Source organism: Pteronotus mesoamericanus, unplaced genomic scaffold (genome assembly GCF_021234165.1).
Source record: "Pteronotus mesoamericanus isolate MK-2021 breed Mesoamerican mustached bat unplaced genomic scaffold, CSHL_Meso_final scaffold_137, whole genome shotgun sequence".
NCBI classification, from domain to species: Eukaryota; Metazoa; Chordata; class Mammalia; order Chiroptera; family Mormoopidae; genus Pteronotus; species Pteronotus mesoamericanus.
In genome coordinates, this window is record NW_026555306.1 from 3,172,745 (window position 1) to 3,198,113 (window position 25,369).

The 25,369-nt window shown below is 53.1% G+C and overlaps 1 protein-coding gene across 1 annotated transcript; it reads right to left on the reverse strand.

Moving 5' to 3' along the window:
- Positions 1–150: 150 nt before the first annotated feature.
- NOVA2 (NOVA alternative splicing regulator 2) lies at positions 151–24,001 on the reverse strand. The gene is made up of 4 exons (XM_054588482.1): positions 23,902–24,001; positions 14,943–15,086; positions 9,894–10,060; positions 151–1,581 (listed from the first exon to the last, which is right to left on the reverse strand). Exons 1-4 carry the CDS (start codon positions 23,984–23,986, stop codon positions 499–501), a joined length of 1,479 nt encoding a protein of 492 aa, XP_054444457.1. The 5' UTR covers positions 23,987–24,001; the 3' UTR covers positions 151–498.
- Positions 24,002–25,369: the final 1,368 nt, after the last annotated feature.

The following is a 25,369-nucleotide window of genomic DNA, read 5'->3' on the forward strand; positions in this document are numbered from 1 at the left end:
GAGAGAGGTGGGGTATTATTTTAGGGAGACCCCTCATTCTAGGTGACCCAGAGGCTCCCTCCCCTCCTCCCATATGGAAACAAAAACTTATAAAGGGGGGGGGGGAGTCCTTACTGAAAAAAAAAAAGGAGGGAAAGAAAGAGAAAATAACGCTTTGTTTTCTATTAAAATCAACAAAATGCAATATATACAGATATCACACAGACCTGGGCCCTGGGAGAGGAGAGTCAGGCCCAGCCAAGCACAGGGAGGAAGGAAGGAGGGGTCAGTTCACGGGCCAGGGAGGGAGCTCCTGGGCTCCATCCCCAGCCATCTCTCAATCCTGCCTAGGACTACCAGACGGAGGGGGAGCAGTCGGACCTACCCCAGCCTCAATCTCAGGAAGAGCAGGACCACACCGAGCTGAGGTCAAGAGTTGGGGGGGAGGAGGAGGAGGAGGCAGAGGAGGAGGAGGAAGAGGAGGAACAGGGAGAAGGGTGGGAGCACACACCACAGGCCTCATCCCACTTTCTGGGGGTTTGAGGCCCTCACTCCCTGCTCATAGGTAACCCGCTGGCTGATGAGGTATTGAGCGGCTTGCGTGGCCGCGGGGCTGCCCGTGATGGTGACCCGCCGGTTCCGCGTGCCTGGCAGGAACTCGCCCTTCTTGGAGATCTGGATTCGGGCGCCTGTCAGCTCCTGGTACTCCACCAACGTCTTGCCCCCCTTGCCCAGGATGGCTCCCACCAGGTTCTCAGGCACCGCAATCTCCACCAGCTCCTTGGCACTCTCAGCTGCCAACTTCTCTGCTGTCAGGAAGCCACCAGCCGCCCCGGCTGCGGCTGCAGCGGCCACGAGCGGGCCACCCCCGCCGCCTGCCCCACCACCTGCCCCGGCCCCAAGGTAGCCATTGGCGGCTGCGGCCAATGCAAAGGACCCCAGGGCTCCGGGAGGCGGGGGTGGAGGTGGAGCAGCCCCTCCGGCTGGCCCGGCCCCCGCCTCACCTGCGTAGGATGCAAGGAGGTTGGCAGCGGCGGCAGCGGCAGGGTTGGCACCAGCGGCCACGGCGGCCAGGACCCCAGAGGCTGCGGCCGAGTTGAGGCCCAGGCCAAGGGAGTTGGTGTTGTAGCCGTAACTGGCCAGCGTGTTAAGCGCCGTGCTGATGGCCAGCAGGTCGGTGCCTGAGAAGGCAGGCAGGGCGGCGGGAAAGGCACCCACGCCCGCCAACCCTGCGGGGCCCAGCAGGCCGGAGGCGGCGGCAGCTGAGGCGGCGGCCGCGGCAGGCAGCACATCGGCGGGGCTGGCATATGGTGAGCCGGTGGGGTTGGAGTTGGCCACGGGGCCAGCCACGTTGGCGTAGCTGATGTTGAGGCAGCTGCTGCTCTGGGGGTCCTCCTGTACCTTCTGCACGATGGCGCTCACGGCCTTGTGCACCTGCTCCGGTTCGCCGCTGACTGTCACCACGCGCTCCTGCAGGTTGATGCCCTCCGGCTTCTGGGACAGCTGCACCCAGGCCCCCGACTGTTCCATCACAGCTTTCACTGTTGCGCCCCCCTTGCCGATGATCAGGCCCGCAGTGCTGTTGGGGACGATCAGCTTGGCCTGCGTGGGCAGCGAGGGGAGGGTGGTTAGGGCGGTAACTGGGCCCGAAAGGCAGTATCAGTGTCACTCTTGCCCCTGCTGTCAAGTGTCCCAAATCCGGCCCCCTTGATATGACCAGTATGGTCCTACTGGTTGTTAAAAATATCAGAATTTTTCCATATTAGTTGGTTCGAAAACAGCTAATACTCCAAGTCCCCTCAACCCCCCAGTAGCCTCTCAGCCACCCTGCCTCATGCCCCCAGGACCCCTGGGACCTCCCTCCCCATCCAGCACCTCAAAGACCTAATGGCTGGCCCAGCGGGGCCCGCCAGGCCTCTGCTCCAAGCTGGCCACAGCCCTTCTATATCATGAAGTCTTCTGAGTCCCAGAAGAGGCATCATTAGTTTTGCTTTACAGATGAGCCACTTGAGGCCTGAGAGGTGAAGGGACTTGCTCCCAGGTCACCCAGACAGCGAAGGAACTGACATTCAGCCTCAGGGACTCCTGCCCCATTGTGCTTCCCTCCCCACGACAGGGTCCAGGGTCGACAGGGTCCTCTGCTTAACCGCTTTGTTGTTATGGGCCTAATTATTCCTCCCTTCACCCCCAGTATGAGAAGTCTTAACCCTTAGTACCTCAGTGGCGGTATGTGGAGATGGGCCTGTAAGGAGGTGACTAAGTCTCAGTGAGGGCATTAGGGGGGCCCAACCCAACAGGACTGGTGTCCTTATAAAAAGAGATGAGGACACAAACACACAGATTGAACACACAGGAAGAGGACAGCCACCTACAAGCCAAGGAGAGAGGCGTCAGAAGAAACCAGCCCTGTCAACCTTTTGATTGCAGACTTTTAGCCTCCGGAATTGGAAGAAAATAAATTTCTGTTGTGTAAGCCGTCAAGCGTGTGGCGCGCCGTTCCGGAGGCCCTCGCCATCTCACACAGTTGTCCGCGGTGTAGCATGAAGACAGCGAACCCAGACAGCCGAGCGGGCAGGGAGGGGGGCGGCCACTCAAACATGCGGGTCCCCTGTTCTAGAGGACCGTCCCGTGCAGCCACGAAATTGATCAATCGAACTTCCAGTGGGGATATTCAAAATTCAATGTCTCCTTTGACATCTCCTGTGGATTCTAGCCCCTGAGGCGCTCACCTCTGCCTCTCCCCTCCACCCTCCCGCCAGACCCTGGGCATATTTGGGAAATTTGTGGGAACAGTTTCGGTTATCACAATGACTAGGGGCAGGTATGGGCGTTCAGTGGGCAGGGCCACAGATGTTCGCACCCAGAATAAGAGAAGCAGCTCCTTACAATGAACCATCCGAGGTCCTCTATGACTTTTGAATGTCCCCCTGGACATTCACGTTGTAAAGAGACTGTTTATAAATCTGAGCCCATGATACATGTTTAAGTGCCAAGTATTTTATTTTTATTTAAGATCTACTGAGATTTCCAGGAGTGCAACGCTCAGCAAATCAAGGGAAAAATTGTACTTTGTTTTGTTCTGAGCTTTTTCAAGAATCTTTTGTCACTTTAGAAAACTGTGGCAACAGCAGTAATGCCACTCGTGTCATTTAAGTTTCCCATACCACCCTCTGGATCACTGCATTTGTCGCTGGCTCACTCACGCCATGTTAGGTATGAGCAGCTGACTATTTCGTTATTTTTGCTACTAGGGTTCTGGCTGAGCATCTGCCTATTAAAATTCATCTGATTTTATAACACATCACCTTACTTTCATTTCTCCTTTATTTAAAAAATCTAATGGGATAAAGAAAATGTTCATCCATACAACAAAATATTATTTGGCAATCAACTGAAATGAATGAAGTACTGATATATGCTATGGCATGGATGAACCTAGAAAACATGCTGTGTGAACGCACCAGGCACAAGAGGCTACGCACTGTATGATTCCACTTATATGAATGCTCAGAAAAGGCAGAGCTAGAGAGACAGAAAGTAGATTAGTGGCCGCTTAGGGCTGGGGGCGGGGAACTGGGGGGGCTGAGGGGTGATAGCCAAAGGGACCAAGATTTCTTTTTGAGGAAATGAGATGTTCTAAAAGTGATCGAGGTGATGGACACACAACTCAGCAGAATAAAACCACTGGACTGCACTTTAGAGTGAATTCTATGTATATGACTTAGATCTGAATAAAAATGTAAAAGTCTTACAGATCTAGTTATGTCTCATATTTTTATATATAATTTCAGAGAGTAAGGTGGGCATGGGAAATATGTGTAGGAGAAAGAAGGCATTGGGTCCGACGAGGCTGAGAACCGCACGCTGCTCTGCAGGCTGATCCTTGTCAATCTCTTTGACTTCACCTCTGCCCTCCCTCCCCCTTGCTGACCCCACTGCAGACACACCAGGCTCCCTGCGGGCCCTCTAACTTGCCAGATTCGGGGGCTGTTGCACCTGCTGTGCCTGCGCCTGGAACACTCCTTCCCAGAGGAGGCGGCTCGCCCCTCCCTTCATTCAGGTCTTTGCACAAATGCACCCCCAGAGAGGCATTCCCTGACCACCCAATGACCAAAACCTGTTTATTTGCCTACGCTATGTCCCCAGCACAGACACCCCAACACTCATGCCCAACTGCTAACCTCACGGCTCCAGTACGATGTTGAAAGGACACCCCAAACTTAAAAGTCCAAAATGGAACTTCACATCTTTTCCAATGTGTCCCTGCCGTGACCTTCCTCATTCCAGCACACAGAAAGGCACCTGTCCATCGCGCAGGCCCACGACTAGGTGTCCTCTCTTTCCCCCTCACTCAGCATCCGATCAGCCATGCCGCTGCCTCTACCTGCAGAAATCTATCCTCAACTACTCTAGATCAAAAGAGACTAATCAGGTGTAACAACCAAATGTGATGTGACTGAACCTTGGACAGAAAAATACATATTCTTTGGCTTCCAGGTTTTGGCACCAAAAAGAAAAAAAGAATATGTACACTATAGCTATAAAAGATAGTTTGGGGCAATTAGAACATAGACTTTTTATAATGGTATGGAATTAGTATTAATTTTTGTAGGTATGATAATAGTACTATATTAATATAGGAGACTGTCCTTACTCTCGAGAGATATATGCTAAAGTATTTAGGGGTGAAGAGTCATGAGGTCTACAACTTATTTTCAAATGGAACAGTAACAAACAAACAAAAAACCAAACAAGTGTGTGTGTGTACATAGTGATAAAGCAAATGTTAACAACTGGTGATTTTAAGTGCAGCGTATAGGGAGTTCATTGTGCTGTTTTTAAACGTTGTTTTAAAAGATTTTTTAAATTTATTTTTAGAGTGAGGGGGAGGGAGGGAGAAAGAAAGGGAGAGAAATGTTGATCTGTTGCCTCTCACATGCCCCCAACTGGGGGAACCTGGCCCACAACCCAGGCATGTGCCCTGACTAGGAATCGAACCAGCGGCCTTTTGGTTTGCAGGACGACACCCAACCCACTGAGCCACATCAGTCAGTGCTGTTCTCTAAACATTTTCAAAGTAAAAAGTCAGGAGAAAAAATATAAATACATGATTGACGGTAGGAGCCAGGGGTGGGCAGGGAAGGGGAGAGCAACGGGGGAAAGTTGGGGCAACTGTAATAGAACAATAAAATAAATATAAACACCTCAATAATCCCTTTCCCTCGTCTCTGTGTGATTTTTCTTCATAGCACTTTTCACTCTCTGACATCTTATATATTGTACTTATTTATTTTCCATCTAACCAATTTTTATTTTTTCTTTTTTGTTTTATTTATTGGAGTGACATTGGTTAATAAATTATATAGGTTTCAGGTGTATGATTTTATAATACATCGTCTGTATATTGTATTATGTGTTTATCACCTCAAGTCTCCCTATATATTTCACTTATTTACTTATTTTCTGTTCCTGATAGAAGATTTACCATATTCTGTTGAAAAAATTTAAGATCCACGGGGGAGAGATTTTCGCCTGTGCTGTTTACCCCTGAGTTCTCGGTGTGTAGAGGAGTGCCTGGCCCACACTCAGCAAAGGGTGGGTGAACAAAACCACGTGTATATCCCTTGGTCGGGGGGGTGATCTTGGGGGTGGTGATGGTTTTGGGGGGGTGGTGTTGGTGGTCGTGGGGGTGGGGGTCGTGGGGGTCGTGGGTATGTGTTAGGATGCTACGCATTTGGGTTATCAAACTCAGCCCCCCCGCTGTTTTCTAGATTAACGGGACATTCTGAGTTTTCATATGTGAAGCATCCAAGATTTTCAATCTTGGCAACCTCTTAAAAAATGTCTAAGAACCACTGCGTAGTAGCCAGGCCACTAGTCTGTAGTCTGTGTACGACACACCTCTGAAAAGCTGCCTTGAACTCTGGAGACACCTGCTCAGGTTCAAATCCTGGTTCCATCGCTGAGGCTAGGCAAGGGATTTAACCTCTTTGAGACTCAGTTTTCTCATCTGTAAAGTGGGGACATTCATACCTCCTCCTTAGGATGATTGTGAGGCCCAATTGAGATCATGCCTGAAATTCAGGCATGGCCATAATTAGCCAGAACTGAGTGTGGCTGCCCTTCAGGCGACTCACAGAGCCTAGCACCGCTGGGATACACTTGGCTACCCCCCTCGGTCATGTTTCTTCTTGGCCCCTGAGGGCATGTCACTACACATTCATTCAAACAAGCAACATTTGCTGAGCATGTATTATGTGTCAAGCATAGGGTGCCAAGTAAGTGTGGCATTAATATATGCCCATAGTGGATACTCAAGAAATGGTTGTTGTCACTGTTACCCATAGACATACCTGGATTTAAATCTCATATCTGCCCTGGCTGGTGCAGCTCAGTGGATTGAATGCTGGCCTGCGAACCAAACGGTCGCTGATTCGATTCCCAGTCAGGGCACATGCCTGGGTTGTGGGCCAGGTCCCCAGTAGGGGGCGTGTGAGAGGCGATCACACACTGTTGTTTCTCTCCCTCTCTTTCTCCCTCCTCTCCCCTCTCTCTAAAAATAAATGAAATCTTTAAAAAAAAAAATCTCACATCTGTGTTACAGCCACTTTGGAAAACAGTCTGGCAGTTTTTCAAAAGGTTAAACGTAATTTATCCCGTGAACCAGTAATTTCACCCTTAGGTATATACTCAAGAGAACTGAAAACATATGTCCACATATATGTTATTAACAGCGTTATTTATAAGAGCGAAAAAGCAGGAGCAACCTGAATTTCTACCAACCGATGAACAGACAAACTGTGTTATAGCCATACAATGAAATATAATTTGGCCGTAAAAATGAAGTTTTGATATGTGCTAAAATATGGATCGATCTTAAAAACATTCTGTTAAGGGAAAGAAGCTAGACCACATAAATATCATTTAATTTATATGAAGTATCCAGAATAGACACCAAAATCATCTGTGGTGGGAAGGGGCTGGGAGGGGCCGGGGGAACAGAAAGTGACTGTTAATGGGTATGGGGCTTCTTTTAAGGACTTTTCAAAAAAGTCATTAGAAAATAAGAAGTCTGACAAGCGAAGGGGAGAGAACAAAAGAATGTACAAAACCAGACCTGAGAGCAAAGAGGTATTTGGTATGCGGCACAGCATTTCAGAGCAATGGGGGAAGGACGGGACCCCTTCACCCAAAAAACTGATCACCTGGAAATAGTGAAAGCAAATGCTTCAGTTCCCTCACCTCCCACACTGACATAATTACAGCTACTCCATACAGTGAGAGGGATCAGTCAATGACTAAAGAGACCGCCTAGTACCTGGCACATGGGAAGCCCTCAGAAAACAGGAGCTGCCTGCATGAGAGGCCCAGAGTGAAAACCACAGCATCTTGGAGAGATCCGCAGGGGCCGTTCCATAGAATCCTGGAGTCTCGGGATGTTAGACCAGTAGAATCTTAGAATAATATATCCCTAGAATCCTAGATTCACAGAGCCATAGAATTGTGGGCATGTTAGAGCTGGAAGGACCTTAGAGATCATTTGTCCCAGTGATTTGCAAGTCTGGAGATTTTAAACTAATAGTAATAACTACAACAATAACAATAACTGCAATACTAGCAGCAGCAGTAGCAGCTCACGGTGCTTCCCATGTGCCAGGCACTTTTCTAAACTTTCCTATGGTAACTTACTTAGTCTTAGCAACAATCTTACAAAGGATGTGCTATTATTATCACTTTTTATAGACTGGGAAATAAAAGCACAGAGAGGTTTAGTAACTTACTCAAGGTAACACAGATAATGAACAGTAGAGCCGGGATCCCAGGCCAGAGTCCAGATTCAGATTCCCAGGCTTTGGCCCCAGAAATTTTGATTCAGGGCAGGGACCATGGAATATATATTGTAAGCTACTCAGGTAAATTCAGATACCACCCAGGACCGAGACTCATTGGTCTAGTAAGACTGGTGGCAAACGGGTAGTCCCTAGGCCATGGCCTGCCTAGAGCCACACAGTGTTTTAAAAGCGAAGCTGACCTTTAAAAATTAGTTGATTTCAAATATTTCTGGCCTTTTTAAAAATATGGAAGATGTGGCAACACTATGTTCACACTCCCAAAGGGCACGTATCAAGTGCAGTTGAGTCAGCAGCTGCCCCCATTAAGGGGTGGCATTAAACCTCTATGATAAAACCACGATCCTCAATCCTTCATGTTCCCTTTCTGCATCCTGGAGGCATTTCAGTTGATAATCCTGGGCTTGGCCCAGCTTCCACACTGAGGCTTACAGAAGACCCAGAGTAACCCAGCAAGTCCACGGCAAAAAGAGAATAGACAGACCTGTTTCCTGAGTCCAAAATCCCCTAATAACAGTAAGAACACCTAATTTTTTTGAGAACTTTCTATGTATTAGGCATACATGCTAAGTGCTTCTCGAACATCAGTGAACACCAACTACCACCCTTAAGCAGGTGCCATTATGAAACCCACATTATAGATGAGAAAATGAGGCATGGAAAAATCGAGTCACTTGCTCAAGGTCACACAGGTAAGAAGTATCACAGTAAAATTCAACTCGACACATGACTCCAGGGTCTGAGCCTCCAGTCATTATCTCCCTCATTCTCTGGAGCCCTGGGGTAATGAGGCAGAGGACAAATCCTGGTTGTAGAACTCTTTGACTCCACTGTCTCAGAGTTCCTGGAGTGGGGTGGGAGGTTCAGGCACAGATGGTGCTGACCCCATTTTCCCTACAACATGTACAAGCTCTTGATGAACCCAGGGTCCCTTGTGGCAGGGACCAGGGCGGAGGAAAGAGACAATACCCTGGCTTCCTTGTAAACTGTGGCGCGCTTGGTGGGCAAGGCCGGGCAGGGGCAAGAGGCGGAGCCGCTTCAGCACCAAGGACAGCGGCCGCGCGCCACGTCCCAAACCCGCCGTCCTTTTTTGGGACGATCTGCTGGGCAGCATCCTTCCAGGGCTTTCCAACAAGCCAGGAGGAGCTCAGCCCCTGGTCTTCCCCAGCTCAGGGCCACAAGAATTCCCAAGAATTCCAGATTTCTTTTCACTGAGGCCCTCTCTTTTGTCCTTGCTTGTAGGCAGACATGAAGGAACCCTCACAGGTGGCCTGTCCTCCTGCCTGGGGCTTCTCGCCCCTTTGCATCGCGTGTGCAAGAATGTGGGAGAGGGACGAGGGAGAGAGAACGGGAGAGTGCGCGGCCAGCTCGCGTTCCCCTCCGCCTTAGCCCCTACCCTCGGGACGGAGCGGCCAGGGGCTTTGCCGCCAGCCCACCTGCCCTGCGCCACCGTGGTCATGGCAACCGGAGAGGCTTAGCAAGCTATTGGTCCGCTCCCTGCCACGCCCCTCCGCCACCGCTTCCCTGTAACTGAGGCAACCGAGAGGTGTTGCCCTCCTCCTTCCTTCCTTTTCTAGAGAGGGCTGTGTAGGAGAGGGACCCGCCCGCTCTCTCACTAACGAAACACCGTTCCTCCAAAATGGTGGCTACTCCCAAAGAGTAATCGACGGAGAGAGGGAGCGTGAGAGGCTAAGCTCTTCGGGCTGTGGATAGGCTGTCGCTGAGGTCACTTCCGGTGAGAACAGGAAGTGGAGGCAGGTTGCTCCGAGAGACAATGGGATGAGGTGGAGAGAGGAAGAGGACAAGGAGAGTCCCAGGAAGGAGGGATAAGAAAGGATAAGAACGGCGTTGTGGGCCAGCTTCTCCCGGACCTTCACATCCCCTCTTAATCACGAGGTCTGCGGTCCCTAGGCGGCCTCCCTAGTAATAACGATACTACCACTGCTATGTATTTGATTGATAAACATTTTATCGACATTATCCCATTGAACCCCTGTAACAATCCAATGATGTCTTCTCCGGAACCTCACCAGCTTTACGGAAACCTAGTCTGCCCCTGCTGACCTGCTTGGCTCTGTCGGGGTTCATCGTGGTTTGGGGTTGAAGGATGTTGACCACCTCAGGTTTGGTCATCGCTTGTGGGATTTCTCGGACCTTCTCGGCAATAAAGCTGTGCACAGCATTCAAGGCCTCTGCTGTGCCCTGTACCAGGCATACTCGCTCTGTGGTTCCTGTTGAGCAAGGAAGAGACAGGCCCCATTTAATGGACAGAGAAAACGGAGGTCCAAGGAGTGGTCACATAATAAGCCTGGCCAAGCTGGCATGGGCTCCCAGGCCACGGTGGGTACTGTGGGAGTGAGTGCAATCCCTGTTTTATAATCTGTACTTCATTGCCCTCCCCTAAAACAACCCCAGGGGATGGAAGAATGATGCTTAAGTGCTTTTGGATGCCCACAGCAGCCCTGGGCAGGGAAGACAGGGCTCAGCTGCCTCTTCCCAGTCCTTGCCGGCTCCTCGTTGCTTTGGCAACCATTCACTCGCTCCCCCCTTCTAGAAGCGGGAGAGCTCAGGCCTGCAACGGTTGCCACAGTAACTGGAACCCCCTTATCGGTCTGGCTGGCCGGGTCCTCAGCCCACCCCCAGGGGGATGAGGGACGAGGCCCCGTTGCCATGGCAACCCCTGAAAGCCTGCAGCGAGGGCCTCTGGGCTTTTGGAGAGGATGGGGAAGGGCTGGGGGATGGGGGAGACAGAAGAGAGGCCTGAGTGCCTGTCTGGACCCACCAGATGGAGGGCTGAGGGGTGGGGGAGGGCAGGGGTGTGGACACAGGAGAGAGCCAAGGGGGTCAAAGGCAACTCCTGGAAGAGTGGGCACTGGATGGCTGGGTGCCTTTGCTGGAGATTCTCCAGCTACTGGCTGCGGTTCTGACCTAGGCATCATAACCCTGTGTGTCCGTGTCTGGGGGGCGGGGTGTGTCGGGCAGTGGGGAGAAGAGAAGCCAACTCTGCATGGTGTTGGGATATGTGTGTGGGAGAGACACTCCGGGTGGCACTGCGAGCAGTGTGAGTCTCTCTGTGAGTCTGTGTGGCTGAGCGGTGTGTGTGCACACATGTGCGTGTGCATACTTGGGCAGGACGGGTTAAATGGTCTTTATCCGTGTACGTGTGTATAAGAGAAAAGCAGGAGAGATGAGATATAAACAGACTGCATGACACAGTGATTCCAGGAAAGAGGTTTGTGTGTATTCCTGCATGTGAGAAAGACTTGGAGCGTCGCTGGGATGTTCAAGGCTAAGTATACCATGAGAGTTTGAGAGAAAGAAACAAAGAATCTCACGAAGCAACGTTGAGGCTGTACAACGAATGTCTACCTCTTTGAAACTATATGACAGTGTGTGTGTGTGTCTGCCTATGTGTGTACAGGTGTGTAAGGGAAAGAGACAGCTGGACACCCTAGGTGTTCAAAAGACTATTTTGATTATGGGTGTGTGATATGCATGTATATGAGTGACTGTGTGTATAGGATATAGACAAGACTACGACTGATGTGTGTGAACGGAAGAGACCAACAGGCGTCTCTTTCTTTCATCCAGGTGTCAGGATGTTAAGACTGTTTGGAGGGCATGTGTGTGTGTGTGTGTGTGTGTGTGTGTGGTGTATGTAGTACAGCCAGACAAAGACGACTCTGCTATGACTGGCTGGCCGGAGAATGTGAGGGCCTGCGTGAGCTGGCCATGTTTGGTATGTGGGGCACGTGTGTGTCTGTCCCCGGGTGGGACTCTGTCCGTAGGATCAGTTAGCTCCCTGGCTCTATAAAAGGTCTGGAGTGTGCGCCAGGCTCTGTGTGCCTGAGTGTCTAGGACACTTGGGGTGAGTGTCCAGCATCCTATGGGCATTCCAGTCATGCTGATGCTATTACTCTGACCCCTCACCTGCCATCTCTCAGCCTGGCATGACAGTGAGTGGGTGTCACTGTCTTGGGTCACTTGTGTAATTGATATCCTCCATCTCCTTTGGGCCACTGTTCCTAACTCTTACTCCCTGCCACCCCAGAACAATGGCTTGGTCTGAGCCAACGGTGAGTCAGCTCTCAGGCTGCCTCCGTCTGGGTGTAAATAGGAAAGGGTGTGGGTCAGGGTGGGAACTGGGGGGCGGTTTGGGGTGGCCCCAGGGAGAGCCTGGATAAGGTGGTCAGCCTCTCCATCACGGTGACGTTTCCTTCCAGCTCAGAGAATCTGTGACCTCCCACCCCCTCGTAGTTCTTAACCCCGGTCCAGAGGGGTTTTGTGGGGCTCAGTTAAACTCTGAAAGGATGTCCAATAATAACAGCCGGTGCTTACATAACACCAAGCACCAGGCACCATTCTGAGCACTTTATATATACTTGTTCACTTTAATATTTAAGGCAGGCGATATTCCTGGCTTACTACTAAGGACACTGAGGCACAGAGAAGCTTTGGGGTTTGTCCAAGTTTGCTGAGCCAATAGTAACAGATCAAAAGGTTTTGAACCCAGGTGTCTGGCTTCAGAGCCTGAGCTTTTAACCACTACACCACCCTGCACTAAATTGGGGGGCACGAAGTATGTGCGCATGCGTGTGTGTGGGATGGGAAGGGAGGCATAACATGACTGCAGTTTTGCCTTTGCAGTTTTGATAGTAAAAAAGAATAGGTATGAATTTAGTAAGAGTCACTTAGGATTTTGCACTTTGGTGCACATGTATTATAAATCAATAATTTTTTTTCTTTTTCTTTTTTTAGAAAGTACAAGTGTCTGCTTTCCTCCTGGGGGTAGGGTCCAGGGAAGTGCTCAAATTCAGAGGGACTTCAGAATTGCAAGGGTGTCTGGGTGAGTGCGCAGGCATCTGTGCGGCTTCAGGCAGGGACCTCCCTCTTTCTGGGTCTCGGAAATCTGAAAGGACTGAATCTGGGGCTTGGGGTTTCCTATAACAAGGAGGGGGCCCTCTTTGTGTTCCGCCCTCCCCCTGCACCTCCCTTGAGGTTACGGGCCAGGTAGGTCTTGTATTAGACATACAAAGGCAGTGTGTGTTCTGTGCGTGTGTGGTCCTGCTAGGCCTAGAGGACCCTTTCCATCTCTCGCCTGCTCTCTATGGTTCAGCCACACCGAATAAACTACCTTCCCCCACGCCTTAGAAGGTGCTCTTTTATCTTCCTGGAACACCCCTCACTGCTCTTTACCTAGCTCACTTTTACTTGTTGTTCTGGGCTCCTCCTCCAGGAAGCCCTTCCTGACCGTCCCAGGCTGAGTCGAGTGCCCCATCTGGGCTCCCACCATCCCCTGGGCTTCCCCATCTTGCTCTGACCACCCTGGACGGTCACTTGTGTTGGGCCCGTCTTCCCTACAGGGGCGTGCGATTTGAGAGGGCAAGGCTGGGCCGTGTTGGTCACTGCTGTGTTCCCATCTTTGTCCAGCACAGGGTGGCAGAGAGGAGCTGCTCAGAGACTGTGTGTTGAGTGAAAGAATGAAAGGGTGTCAGCCAGAAGCAGAGGGAAATACGTTATTTGTTTCGAGCCGCAGCATCTTATTTCTTGTGCTCCTGCGGGTCCTGGGAAGTCCTAGGGACAGGACTGGGATATAGTGGGCTGCGTCCTGTGTCTCTGAGTCAGGAGCCGGCATTGGCCATATGACCTGGAGCAGGGAGGGAGGCTGGTCACACGTCCGAGGGCTGGAGAGAGATGCTGGCTTATGCTGTTTGTTTGAATTGTGTTTGTCCAAGGAGAGTCAATGACTGTCCCATCCTCCGGGGTTCCCAGCTGCCTGGTCTGTGGGGTGTATCACTGAGTTGGGAGGTGATGATGTGTCTCATGTCACAGAATGTCATCCAAATGTCCTCGGGTGAATGTCCCAAGCAGAGGTCTTATCCGTATCTTATGGGCTGGAAGGGTGTGGGGGAAACGGGGCCAGAGTAGAAGAGAAAAGGGGGTTTGCTTGGGTCCCTGGACTGTTCTCTAAACCTCTAGCCAAAGCTGCTTACTGAGCTGGGAGGTGGGTGGGGTGGAGAAAGGGTGGAGAAAGAGAGAGGAGGGAGGATATGAATGTGTCCCGACCCTAAGCTCCAGCTCTGGTGTTTGACCTAAAAAATCCAAGGGGATTAAGGACGAACTAGAACCAGTGCTGGGCCAAAGATGCGATAGTCTGAGGGGCCTTCCCTGGATCCCTAGATCAGGCATTGGTCTGGGACGGAGACATGTAGGGGTGAGAGATACGAAGAGGGATTAGAGAGAGTAGAGAGGCCTTGACAAACGTACGGTTCGGGGGAGGGAGACAGAGATGGAGGAGAGGCGGAAAAAAGTCTGAGTCTGGAGAGAGGAGAAAAATCAAAACAAAACAACACCCGGGGGAGCTGAGGGTTAGGAGAGGGAGAGAAATGTAAAGGAGAGATGGGCAAGCAGAGGCAGAAAGGAACGCGGGGCAACCAGCAAGGGATGATCAGCTGAGGGGTGCTACTCAACACCGGCGCAATGGGCGGCTGAACGGAGAGTTAGGGACGCAAGAGAAAGAAAAATGAGAGAGTAGGAGAGGTGGAAGGAGTGAGAGAGGTGCGGGATACCCAGGCAGAGCCAGAGAGGAGGAAGCCGAGAGAACAGCCCGAGACAGAGAGGGGCCGGCGGGGAGGGAGACCAAGGGAACAGAAAGTGGGAGAGCCAGAGATAAAATGAGGACACACGTAAAGGATGACATAGATGGAAAACCAGTGAGACCCAGGTTGGGGTAGCAGAGAAATCCGGAGGGAAGGTGGGGGTGTGTGTGATATGGCTGGCTGGCCCCCCAAGCCCCAAGGAACACCCTAACACCTGCCACCCCCACAGCCTCCTCCAACTGACCCAGAGGGGCAGGTGTGTGGGAAGGGGCACATCTGTCGGCACATCATGCAAATGAGCTCATGAATATGCAGTAGGTCCATTGTCTGGCCCTGCCCCCACCCCCATCTGCTCGGGCCTGGCCCCGGGGGCTGAGGGCAGCTCTGTTTCCTCCCCTTAGGGGGAGGGGAAGCGCCCCCCCACTCTCCCTGCCCCTGGGGCAGCCCCTCCCTCTCATCAGGACCCAGGTTGGAGGGATGGGGGCCTAGGGCAGAGTCCTGGGCAGAGGCTTACCGGGATAGAAGTCTTTGGACTTGGAGAGCTTGATGGTGGCTCCTGTCTCCTTCTGTAGCTGCACGATGGTCTGCCCGCCCTTGCCAATGATGGAGCCCGCTGCGTAGCTAGGGATCAGCACCTTCAGGAAGTATTCGCCTTCCTCTGCAGGGGCACAGGGTGGGAGGAGAGTCAGTGGACAGGGGAGTGGCAGAGGGGTCTTCACCCTTAGCGGTACCCCTTCCCGTCTTCAGGCACCAGCATGGGGTGCCCTAGGAAACCACTGGGATCACAGTAACGTACAGGAGCAATCAGTGGCCGTGAGAGTAGCAGTAAGGAAAATAATGATGACCATTCATTCATTCATTCATTCACTCCACAAGCAGTTACTAAGCGCCTGCGATGAGCTTGGCGCTGTTCTAGTGAAACAGCCACGAAGAAAACAGACAAAGCTCCCTGATTCCACGAGTGACATAAGGCCAAAGAGTTTCAGTGACTCAGCCAAGAGCTTGCACAGCTACATTCTTCTAGAGGGGGGAGACAGACGGCGGTGAGTACCAGGGAAACAAAAAGAGGCAGGAAAGGCGATGAGGAGTGTAGAGGCTGCGCTGTCGGACACGGTGTCCAGGAAAGGCCTCCCAGAGGATGTGGCTTTCTTTGTTTATCAAACGCTCTACAGCACCTAATACGGGCCGGACTCTCCCCCAAGTACTTACAAATACCAGTTCTTTTCATTTTCACACTGATGCAATGAGGGAGGTACTTAAAAAAACCTATTCTAGAGATGGGAAGCAAAGGTGAAGAAATGGACCCAGTTCACACAGCTAGTAGATGGCGCGGCTGAGATTTGGAGCCGACTTGGCTCCAGAGTCCTTGCTCTGAACCATTATGAGGTACTGTCTCCTGGCTGGGGAGGGGAACGGAACCACGTGGCTTTGCGGAAGAGGGGCAAGTACAAAGGCCCTGCAGTGGAGTTATGCCTGGGTTGCTCAGGGGAGAAGGAGGTGGCCTGTGGCCGATGGTAAGTGAGAGAGGACAGCGGGAGGAGAAGGGGCTCAGAGGGGTGGCGGTAGTGGTGGGTGTTCAGGCTCGTGGCCACGATGAGATCTTTGATTTCTACTCCAAGCAAGATGGAAGCCACAGAGCGATCTGAGCAGAGGAGAGATGTGATCTGATTTAGGTTTCCAGAAGATCCCTCTGATGTCTTGGCTGGTGTGGCCCAGTGGGTTGAGCACTGACCTTCAAACCAAAAGGTCAAATCCTGGTCAGGGCTCATGCCTGTGCTGCAGGCCAGGTCCCCGGTTGGGGTTGTGCAGGAGGCAACCGATGGGTGTTTTTCTCCCTCCTTCCCCTCTCTCTGAAAAATCAATAAAATCTTTTAAAAAAAGAAAGGTCCCTCTGACGCTCAGGAGGGGAGCAGACTGTGAGAAGTACAAGGGTGGGAGAGCTGGGAGCCCAGGGAAGAGGTGACTGCGCTGGTCTGGGCAGGAGGTGATGGTGGTCTGAGGCGACGAGGGGCGACGGGGGAGGAGGGCTGCGTTCCGGCTTTGTTCTCAACACTCACTATGGACCTGGTGCTGTAGTGCTGTGCAAGCTTGATCTCATCCATTCCTCAGAACCTACCAGTGAGGTGGGTACAATGAGCTCCATACAAAAGAGGAAACTGAGGCACAGAGGGACTCAAGAGAAGAACAGGCACTAGCCCAAGGGCACCAAGACATTTAGTCGCTGGGCTGAAATTCAAATGCAGTTCTGCTTCAGTCTTGGCCCGCCTTTGCTTAACACCCTTTTCGGCTGGTGGCCAAAGACCAGCGTGTTCAAGGACAGTCAGTCTCAGACCTGAGGTAGCAAGCTGGTGCCAAGGGTGCTTGTGGGGCTTTGCCCATTGCTTGTTATGGACCAGTTTTCTTGGCCATGTGTAAAGCACTTTATTAATGCAGGCTCAACGCAAGCCCCTAGCCCTCCCACCTTCTCACCAAACTATTGGCCTTAAGTCCTTCCAGGATACAAATTCTGGAGCCTTCTCAATATAAGTCCCTTGGTGATTTGGCCCCGCCCACCTTTCCAGCTTCAGGTCCTCATCTTTCTTTAGGGGCACTGGGAATATTTTTCTTTTTGATCCTCCACCATTTCTTCCTCCATCTCACCTCAGGACCTTTGCACATTCTCTTTGCCTGAAACTCCACCCCCCACAACTGCCCAGTGAATTCATCTTGTCCTTTAGATCCACATTCAAATGCCTCTTATTCTTGGAAGCTTTCCGTGAGCTCCAAGGAGGGGATGGACTTCTGTTCCATGCATTTGGAGCAATGTATCAGAGAAGCCCGTCGTGGCTCATGTCAATGGGGCTTTGCTTTGTGTTCCAGGGACTCACCAGAGCCCAGCAGTAGTAAGCATGCAATAAACATGGGGGGAAAGATGGGAGGGGAGCCAGGTCACTCTGTTTCCAAAGCTTAAGGTCTTCAACCATCCCCCAGTGGTTTTCAACTGTTTCTTTTAAGCAGAGGAAACCTATTTTCAATGTTCTCCCATGAAACGCCAACATGCAGAGCAGATAAAAGAGAAACTGTGCTAGTAAAAGTGGGGGCAGGGCAGGGGGACCTGCGCATCTCCACTTGGTCCCTTCAGATAGAAGGTTCTGGGTTCCCTGATGTGTTAAAATAAGGGCCTGGGGGGCGAGAGTTGGATATGACTTTGCTTGCATGGGGAGGGGGCCCAGAATTAAGGGGTTTCCCTGAGCCCAAGGCAATCTTCTTAAACTTGCCTAATCAGACCATTAAGCCTATTAGGTAATTAGCCCCACCCACCAGGGTGCCTACCCATCCATCAGCCTGCCCCTGCCCCCATTCACTTTCTTTCCTGGGCTCCCAGAGAGGGACCCCTGCCTGCCCTGTCCCTAAACCCGTCACAGAGATGGGGGCTGGTTCTCTATCTCCGGGAGGGTCAGTAGCAGGGAGGTGCATCCCTCTCGCCAGGGCTCTGTCCTCTTTCCTCCTCTGACTCCATTCCCCATCTTCTCTCCAGCCAGGACCTCTGCGCCAGCTTCCCTCTTGAAGACTGAGGAGACTCCTCTGCTCTGAAGAAAACTAGGCACATCCCCACCCCGTTTCCTGTGCCCTTTCTCACACTTCCCAGGTTTTGTCAGAAGTCCCGTGGGAAATGCCAGAAACAGCCCTAGACTGAGGGCGAATTTTGTCACTGAAAGCCTGTGTGGCCCTGAGCAAGTGGCTTCACCAATTTGGGCCTCAGTTTTCTCATCCGTAAAATGAGGACATGATCGTGCTAAGAGTACTTAGCGGGGTCTCGGGCACACAGAGCACTTGAGAAATGTCAGGCATCATCATCATCATCATCATCGTCATCGTCATCATTACCCGCTTCATGAATACAGGTGAAGTTCTTGTCACAGTGCCTAGCACACAGTAAGTGCTCTATAAACAGGGGAATGAGCCTGCAAGGTTTGGGGTTTTGCAGGGAAACACAAAAAGGAGGCGGGAGGCCACTGCCTCCATCCCCTTGCCCACCAGGACGGGCTGCCCGGCTTTCCCTGCTTCTTGGAGGAGGAACGTCCGCTCACTGGTCGAAGTGAGACCCTGCCCCCAGCGTCCTGCCTCAGCATCTCTGTAACATTTCTCCCTCCTGCCACCTTCTTGAATTTTGCCCTTCTCCCATCCCTCTGTACTCTTATTCCTGTCCTTCTTCTCTCCCTCTTCACTCCCGTCTTCCCACACATCCTTCCCGGGCACCCACTGTGTGCATGGCCTTGTTTTAGGTGCTGGGGATATATCCAGGAACAAGACAGGCGGTCCCTTTACTTTAAATTCACTCACTTGTCACATTTAAATGCAATGAGTTAGAGGATATTAAAAAATCATTACGAGTAATTGGAGTCTGAAGGGCTGGTTATGTTGTTTTCCCCCACAGAGCGCATTCATATGAACATGCAGTGGTCAGAAAGTTTGTCTGTGGACCCCCGTAAACCACCTTGTGGATGGTCGATGTATCAGACTAGTGGAGATCTGGAGCCCTGACCTCAGGCCAGTCTCCTGTGGAGAGGGACCAGCTGAGACCTCCCACCGTTCCAGCTCAGAACTCGAGGTCCCAGAAGTCCCCATTGTGGCCATTAGTCCAGTTCTCTTGAGAACTTACATGTCCTTCCTATTTGGGGGCACTTTATCCTGTGAGTCCCACTTCCCCTGGGAAGATGACAGGCCTCTATTTCCCAGCCTGCCTTGCAGCAAGGAGAGACATGTGTACCTCAGCGGAACCTGGAGCCCCCAAGCGCCGTCCGTCCCACCCTGTTTGAACAATCCAGACTCTGCCTGGGAAAAATTTTTCCATCTACTGAAGCAGAATCTAGATGTCAGAACTTTCCACCCACCCATACCCTCCCCTTTCAGCTTTCCCTGGGGTCCAGGCAGCCCCCTCTACTCATGACAGGGACTGAAGAATTAAAGATGCCAACTTCCTCTCCTGATTAATCTGTGTCTCTGCGGCTGTAGTTCCAACCACCTCCACCTTGGGAAGGCGCTGTCCTCCCCCTTCTAGCCTTGATGAGTCTCTGTTCTCCCACCCCGCCCTGTGTGCCCGCCCTCCCCAGAAGTGTTCCTGTAGCCTTCCAGACAGCAACCAAAACTCCCTGCCCTCTCTCTAAATGACGCTTACCCACCCAAAAGACCTGGGACACGCTTTTTACTGTCAGACGGTCGACCCTGAAAAATGGCTTTGATCTGGAAGGGGGTTCATTAATGCCAAAGGTAGGATGAAAGGGGTGTATGTTGTCGAGGTGTTGCTTGCAGTGATAGTGTGTCTGGGGGAGCCAGAGTTGGGGTGTTGTACTCATGGTATCTGCTCCAGTCTGGGGGTCAGGGGTGGAGGTGTCACATGTTCTACGGAGGTACTACAAAGCTGGGGCATGGTGCTGATGTCCTAGGGGCGTGTGAAGGTGCTGCTGGTGAGCGACAAGAGATGGGGGGCGAGGTGTGGGTGGTACTGCTGAGAGTGCAGGGCGTCAGGCGGGCGAGGTCTTTCTATGAATGATGGTGTTGCCCGTTCGTGTGAGAAATGTACTACTCCTAGAGTGTGCCCCGCAGGGGACGACATGCCAGAAGGTGTGATGCTGTCTTTGTGTTGTGACACTGTTTCCGAGGGAGAGAAAGGTGGGTGGGGTATGACTTCCTTGGGGCGGATCACCACTGAGGGGTGAAAACAGCACTATGATGTTCTCAGGGGTGATAATAATAATAACAATAATAATAAGTTTGGAAAATGACAGCTATTGTTTATTGAGTGCTTATCATCTGCCAGGCCTCGTGCTACGTACTTCACACATGCGATCTCATCTAACCCACACGGCAGCCCGGAGAGGCAGAGGGAGATCTTACAGTCCCCCCTTTTCAGGTGAGGAGACTGAGGCTTAGAGCAATTAAATAACTTGTCTGAAGGTCCCACACCAAGCACACGACAGTGATGAGCTGGACCCTGGAAGGTCTCACCCTAGGGCTCTCACCTCAGGCCATTGTCTTTGTGTTAAAGAGGGAGGGGTGTTGGGAGCAAGACGTGGCTGGTGTAAACTACGTCTGGGGTGTGAGGTGTGACGTGTGAGTCGTATGTGAGCGTGCGTAAGTTTCTTTTTTTTATATAGAGGTGGCAGAGGTGGCAATACAGTCAGAACTATGGGGGCCATTCTAGTGAGACCTTTAGGGTTATCAACTGTACTCAGGGGGGACACTCTCTGCCTCTGTCCCGTCAGACTGGGGTCATTTGTTTGTTTTTCCTAACTGGAGTTTCCATCCAACTCTTCACCCAATGGCTCCTGTCCTTAGTGCCTCATGTCCCTCCCCATGGCGCTGCCTGCCAGTCACAGTGCCCAGAAGCCAGTTTTAAGAGCCACCATCTCCTCTCAGCCCCCAAGACCGGGGCAGGAGCGGCAGGCTGTGACACCCCCGAGGAGTGGAGGAGTGCCTCATCCCTCTGAGCCTGTTTCCTCACCTGAAAATGGGGTTCGCTATAGTGTCCACCCACACAGTGCAGCCAGCCTCCCGAGTTCGAATCATGGCTCTGCCTCTTATTAGCTGACTGACCTCGGCAAGTTACTTAACTTCTCTGTGCCTCGGTTTGCCATCTGTAAGACGGACGCCATAACAATTGTGGGGATTCCATGACTGGTCCGCACGAAGTGTTTTCCAGAATTATTCCTGGCACACTGTAGACCATCAGTGTTAGCCATTATTATAATTTATTATTGTTATTATTATGACATCATAGACTGTTGGAAGAATTAAATGAAATACTGCATGGAAGGCATTCAGCAATTACATTGGTTGCTTTTTATTATTATTATTATTATCCTTGTGGTTATTATTTCGCAATTTGGCAGATGGTAACACTGAGGCGCAGAAAAGGGGCGGGGCTGACCCAGCGTCCCACAGTCACGACAGTGTCACCTTTCAAAGTCCCAGACCCTTGCCCAGCCCTGCCCCTGCGTGTTTCTGTAAATGCAGGGTTGTCCCTTTGCATTCTGGGCCTCAGTTTACCCATAGGTCAATGGGAGGGGAGGCGAGGCGGCAGAGGCTGGAGGAGCGGTCCCTGAGGGCTCATCCTAGTTTCCTCGCTGGCGAGAGTGAAGCACATGAGCTCTGGAACCCGGCACCCAGGGCTGACCGGATCCCAGCTGCACCAGGGACGAGCTCAGTGACTGTGGGCAAGCGGCTTCATTTTCCTGAGCCTCAGTTTTATTCATCTGAATAAGCAGCTCAGATCCTCTCCCTGGAGGAATTATTGGGAAATTACCCCATATCTCAGAGCCTCTGACTCCAAGTAGGTGCCAAGTACTGGGGCCTGACAATCTTTGGCAGCATCTCTATTGATAGGTTGTGCCGCTCCGAGTGATCTGATTTTGAGCATCTCAGCCCCTTTAAGAGAGGAATGGATGCACCCGCCCCCCAGTGGAGGTGGGGCTGGACTGGCAGGCTGGGCTCAGGGACCACCTGGGTCCCTGACCCTCTGGAGGACTGGGAATGGCAGTGGGACAGGAAGGAGGGAAGGAAGTCAGTGGGGCCACATTCATGTGTGTGCTGGGGGTGGGGGAGCAGGAAGAAGGACAGGAAACTCGCTCCCAACCCCTCCCCCAACTTCCTTTTCCTCCAATTTCTGCTGGACATCCTCATAGACGGCCAGGGGGTCCCCAATTCCTGTCCCACGTGGACAGGGATGCGGGGAGTCCTGGGATGGGAGGAAGAGACTCGACTGCGACTGCGTTCATCTGAGGGGAGGATGTGGGAGGTCCCCACCCGACCCACTAAAGCGCCTGTCAGCGTGGGAAGGGTGCATTCTGCCGGAGGCCATCCCGCTCCCATCCGGAGGAAAAGGCCGCCGGAGGAAGCCGAGATTTTGGCCAAGGTGACCGCCGGGAGGGGCTTGTCTGCTCTGGGGTCTCCTTCCTTCCAGGGAGCTATCCGGCTGGGCTCTGAGGACCCGCACAAGCCCTACCTGCTCCCTGAGACAAATACCTAGCGTCCCCAGCTTGCCTTTCATTCTCCAGGACGCGGCCCTTCCCAGGTCGCACACACAGTGAGGGCCCCTCTTGTCTTACACACACACACACCTTCCGTGGGGTCATTCAGCCATTACACACACACACGCGCACACACACACACACACACACACACTCCCTTGACATACACACCCCCTCTTCCACACCTCGCTGGTGTCATGCACTCCACCATTTCACACACACACACACCTCTCTCCCTCTTACAAATACACACACACTCGGCTGTCATACACACCCTCCTTCCCTTTTCATACCCCTTGGGTGTCATCTGCACATGGTCCCTGCCACACACCCTTGTGCGTTTCACCCACAGAGCCCCAACCTCTTCCTCGTCACACACCCACCTCCCCTTGCCGCACACACCCCCTCTGATGTCACCGTTGCACACCTCCATGTGTCACACCCAGCCACCGCCTCTCTGGAGTCACACCCACACCATTTGCTTGTCATAGACCCTCACTAGCTTCTCTTGGTCCCACCCCACCGCAGACGCGCCTGTGTCACACACACACTGAGCTGCCTTCTCCCGACCCACACAGCCTCTCGTGGCTCACAGCCGGAGTCAGCCCATTCGGGGCCCCCCCACACCCCCCTGCATGTCACACACATCCTCTCACCCGTGTATCACTTGCCACAGCCCCTATTGGGGTAACATGCACACACTTTCCCTTGTTACACAAACCCACCCCTTCAAGGGTCTCAAACATGGATCCCAGCCCCTCACATCTCGCCCTGTCTCTTACACACACACACACCCTCTTTTCCTGTCATACCCATGATCCCTAATGTCACACATTCAGGCCTCACAGGGCCCACAAGCACACACGAACACACACACACACACACACACACCTGTCCCAGCCACACGTTCTCCCACCAGCTTTACACACCTACCATCCCTCCATCTCACCCAACACACCCACCCAGCTTGTCCCACGCACAATTCCGCCCGCGGCCCACACATGCCTCCCTTCGGGACAACCCTTCCTCAGGACATCCCCAGGGAAGGAGGCTGGGAAGCTCCGGGTCTACAGGCCTCCTCTACTCCTTCCCCTCCCCCCGCGAGGACACGCCAGCCAGCCGGGGAACACCCCTGCCCCGAAAGGGTCACACACCACACACCCCTCAAGGACACAGACACCGGCTCAGAGGGACCCACGCCCCCCATCTTTTCCGCCCCCCCAAGGACACTTACCACCCCCTCCCCCTCCAAGCCCTCTCGTCGCAGACAAAGCTCCCAGCCCCGGGCCTCGGCCAGAAGGGGAGGGGGTCCGGACCCTGCCAAACTCCCCTCTCGGTTCCGGGTCTAGGGAGGGGCGCCCTTGCCCTCCCCAGAGCCCTTGCACCTGCCAACTGGGGAGAGCGGAGGATGGAGAAAGGCGAGGCCTCTGTCGCTCCCTCAACCCGAGCGCAGCCCTTTCTCACCTCCCGTGTTGCTGCGCTTGGTGCAGACCACCTCGGGGGGCGTTTCGAGGGGCCTCTTGCGAGAATCCGGGGCCTCGGGCTCCATGGGGGGGGCCTGGGGCGGCGGCTGCTGCTGCTGCGGCGGCTGCGGCGGCGGCGGCGGCGGCGGCTGCTGTGGCGGCGGCGACGGCTGCTGGGGAGGCTGGGGCTGCGGCGGCGGCGGCGGGGGCGGCGGCGGCTGCGGGGCCGCGGAGGCCGTGAAGAGGCCGTGCACCGCGCCGGCGGCCATCATCCTCATGGTGGGGGGGGGCCGGGGGAGGGGGAGGGAGGGGGAGGGAAGGGGATATGGGAGGGGGAGGGGGCGGCGGCGAAGGGAGGGGGAGGGGGAACCCCCGGAGAGGGCAGGAGGGAGGGAGCTGGTTCTTGGGGGGCTGACAGAGGCAAGAGAGCGGATGTGAGCAGTATAGGAGGGCCAAGGGGGTCTCGCCGATGGGGTCCGGAGAAAACTGAGGGGTGGGGTCTCTCTCAAGATCAGGGAGCTCGGAGACCCGCCGCGCCACTGGAGGAACGGGACTCCCTTGTTTGCTACCCCGGGCCGAGGGCCGAGCCCCCCAGACCCTGCTCGGGGCGGGGGGCCGGAGGTGGGAGGTGGAGGCGGGCGCTAGTAGGGACGCGGGGGGCGGCGGGCACAAGCGGCAGCGGCGGCGGGGCTGGCTGTGGCTGCTGGCCCGAGCATCTTCTTCCCGGAGGCTCCCACAGCGGCCTGGCCCCGCCCACCCGCGCGAGGTCACGCCCATGCCGGTTAGGGCCCCGCCCCTCAGTGCCCCATTGGTTTGCCTTTGAAGCCTAGATCACGCCCCTTATGGGTTGGCCACGCCCCTTCCCACCGCTGCCGGAGGAACCCAGCTCCCCAGGCTGCAATGAGGACCCTGGGCTCAAGCACACCTTCCCCATCCTTCGCCTATAGAGAACGTTTATTGAGCACTTACTATGTGCCGGGTCCGGTTCTGAGAAAGCGCTTCACAAATGTTACCACATTTAATCCCCAGAACAACCAACTCTTTGAAGTACTCTCATTATTCCCATTTTACAGATGAGGAAACAGCATCGGTGACTTGACATCACTTGGTCGAGATAAGAAATCCCGCGTCACACATCTCCCAACCCTGAGAGCTGGGAAGTCCCTCCTCAACTCTTTCATCATTCCTTGAAGAATTAACACAGGGTTACTGCAAAGCCTCGGGGGATTAATTCAATGACCATTTGAGTTCAAGCACGTGGCTCTGAGCCTAGCGCCCCTAGTACTCAATTCAATCAACACATACTAAGTGCCAGACACCGTCCCAAACGCTAGAATACAACAGATAACAAAGTAGTCTCGGACCTTGTAAAGTATTACTATCCATGCCATTAAGAAAAACAAATTTTTGGATGACAAAGTAGAGCACCATGGAGCATGGAGTGTGGCTTGTTCCAGGGCACACAGGTG